The sequence below is a fragment of the Geospiza fortis genome, unplaced genomic scaffold (genome assembly GCF_000277835.1).
Source record: "Geospiza fortis unplaced genomic scaffold, GeoFor_1.0 scaffold432, whole genome shotgun sequence".
In the NCBI taxonomy this organism is placed as follows: Eukaryota; Metazoa; Chordata; class Aves; order Passeriformes; family Thraupidae; genus Geospiza; species Geospiza fortis.
The window spans coordinates 856,579-858,667 of record NW_005054436.1 but is presented as its reverse complement, the minus strand read 5'-3'; the positions used below and the strand labels follow the sequence as shown (position 1 = coordinate 858,667).

Sequence of the window (2,089 nt, the reverse complement as noted above, 5' to 3'; positions counted from 1 at the left end):
GCAGGAACAGAAGGGAAATAAACAGGAATTCCAGAGCAGTTAAAAGAAAATTAAATTCCTGACTTTAAAACTCTCCTGCAATGATACAACAATTACAGAGCACAGAGGACAAGTTTGTGACAGTGTTCTGTTCTTCCACACTCAGTTCATGTGCTGATAATTTAGTTAATAATGTTCAAATATTGGTTATTTCAGTGATCAGAGTTTAATTCTGTGTTAGCAAAGCTGGATCCAGTTTCTGAGCTGGTGATGCCAGAGGCTGCCCTGACAGTTTGAGGCTTCCATGGAGAATTCTTGTCCCCCTCTGCTGCCCTTTTCTCTCTGAGTTTGTTCTCACAAATCCCTGGGTTTGGATGAAGAAATGGAGCTGGGGGAGGTGGTTCAGTTCCTTCCCTCAATCAAAACATTTTAAGAATCAAATTTAATTTAAAATTTTTTTAGGGGTAACTTTTCACTCCCCAGATTGTTGGGATTTGGGGTTTGTGGAAGATTTTGTGTCAGCCCTGATGCCAGGGCTTTGCAGGGTGCTGTGATCAGCCCTCCCTCAGCTCTGTGCCAGCTCAGTCCCTGCTGATAACAGCAGGGTGGGAGCTGATGGCAGGGGCTGGGAGCCACTTGCTGCCCAGTTTCAAATACCTGCAGGATCTGGGGCTATTTTTGGAGCTGTATTAATATGTTCAAGCCTTATCTGAAGTTGTTCAGGGTTGATGCTTAGAAGGAAGAACCTGATGGGCCAGTTTTAGCTGTAGCTATTGAGCTGATTGAATATTTTAATTCATGGCAACCTCAAGAATTACTCATTTTCAGTGCTCATCCAGGTTGATGGGAACTTGCTTTTTTTTGGTGAAAACCTTTAAGGTTTGTTTCCTCAGACTCCTGAAGTGTTTTAAAAATAACTCCCAACTCCTTGCTGCCCGTTCTCTGTCCCTGAGTGCCTCTGTTTCCTTCTCTCCGCAGAAAGAGGTGTGTGCTTACCAACAGTATCACTGTGGATACTTTTTGTTTATATTGAAGCAGCCATTAGATTTAAAGATTTAAAAAACTTCCACGTGGACCTTTGTCGTCCATTTGCAGCACACTGGTGAGTGCTTCTCTGTCCTTTCCCCATTAACCTTTATTTCACCAGGATAATGAATAATCAGGCCTTTTTCTTTGGGTTCAGGGCTTGGCTGTTCAGTTTACCCCTCACACTTCTGCTGTGAAATATTCCATGAGAAATGTGTGTAAACAAGGACCCAGTGCCACCTTTCTGTGCTGGGAGGAATTTGCAGTGTGGATATTCCAAGCTCCTGTGGAACAGCAACAACCACTTTATAAATCAGTTTCTATGGACCTTGTTCGTATATATATGAATGTGTATATATGAATTGTGTATATATTTGATTAATATTGCTTTTTTTTTTTTATTCCTCCTTAGCATTGGCTACCCTGTTGTGACTTTGGGCTTTGGCTTTAAAAGTTACGTCAGCTACAAGATGCGGCTGAGGAAGCAGAAGGAGGTGCAGAAGGAGAATGAGTTCTACATGCAGCTCCTGCAGCAGGCTCTGCCCCCAGAGCAACAGATGCTGCAAAGGCAAGAGAGGGAGGCAGAGGAAGGCAAGTTATCCCTTCATGTGTGCTCTGTTCTCTGCTGTTCCAAGGAAAAATAAACCCCAAATGTGCCGGGGAGGAGCTGTGGTGGTGTTTGAGGGTCCCAGGATGAGGGGAGACATGAGAATCTTGACTCCATGTTTCAGAAGGCTGATTTATTATTTTATGATATATATTATATTTAAAGAAAATTATATATTAACGCTCTACTAAAAGAATAGAAGAAAGGATTTCATCAGAAGGCTAGCAAGGAAAAGGAATAGAGTGATAATAAAATCTTGTGACTGCTCACAGCCTTGACACAGCTGGCTGTCATTGGTCACCAAGTAAAAAACAATTTCACATGCTGGGTAAACAGTTCTCCAAATCACATTCCAAAGCAGCAAAACATGGAGAAGCTGAAGCTTCTCAGAAGAAAAGATCCTGGCAAAAGGATTTTTCATAAAATATGTCTGTGACAAGGAGCTGCTCCAGCAGCTCCTGGTTCTGTTTGGGGGGA

General features: G+C 42.5%; 1 protein-coding gene across 1 annotated transcript in view; it reads left to right on the top strand.

Moving 5' to 3' along the window:
* MACO1 (macoilin 1) overlaps positions 1–2,089 on the top strand; it is a 23,469-nt gene that overhangs the window by 8,545 nt on the left and 12,835 nt on the right. Inside the window, exons 5-6 of the mRNA XM_031062077.1 lie at positions 958–1,081; positions 1,418–1,596. Coding sequence (XP_030917937.1) covers positions 958–1,081; positions 1,418–1,596 — 303 coding nt within the window. The remainder of the gene's footprint in view (positions 1–957; positions 1,082–1,417; positions 1,597–2,089) is intronic.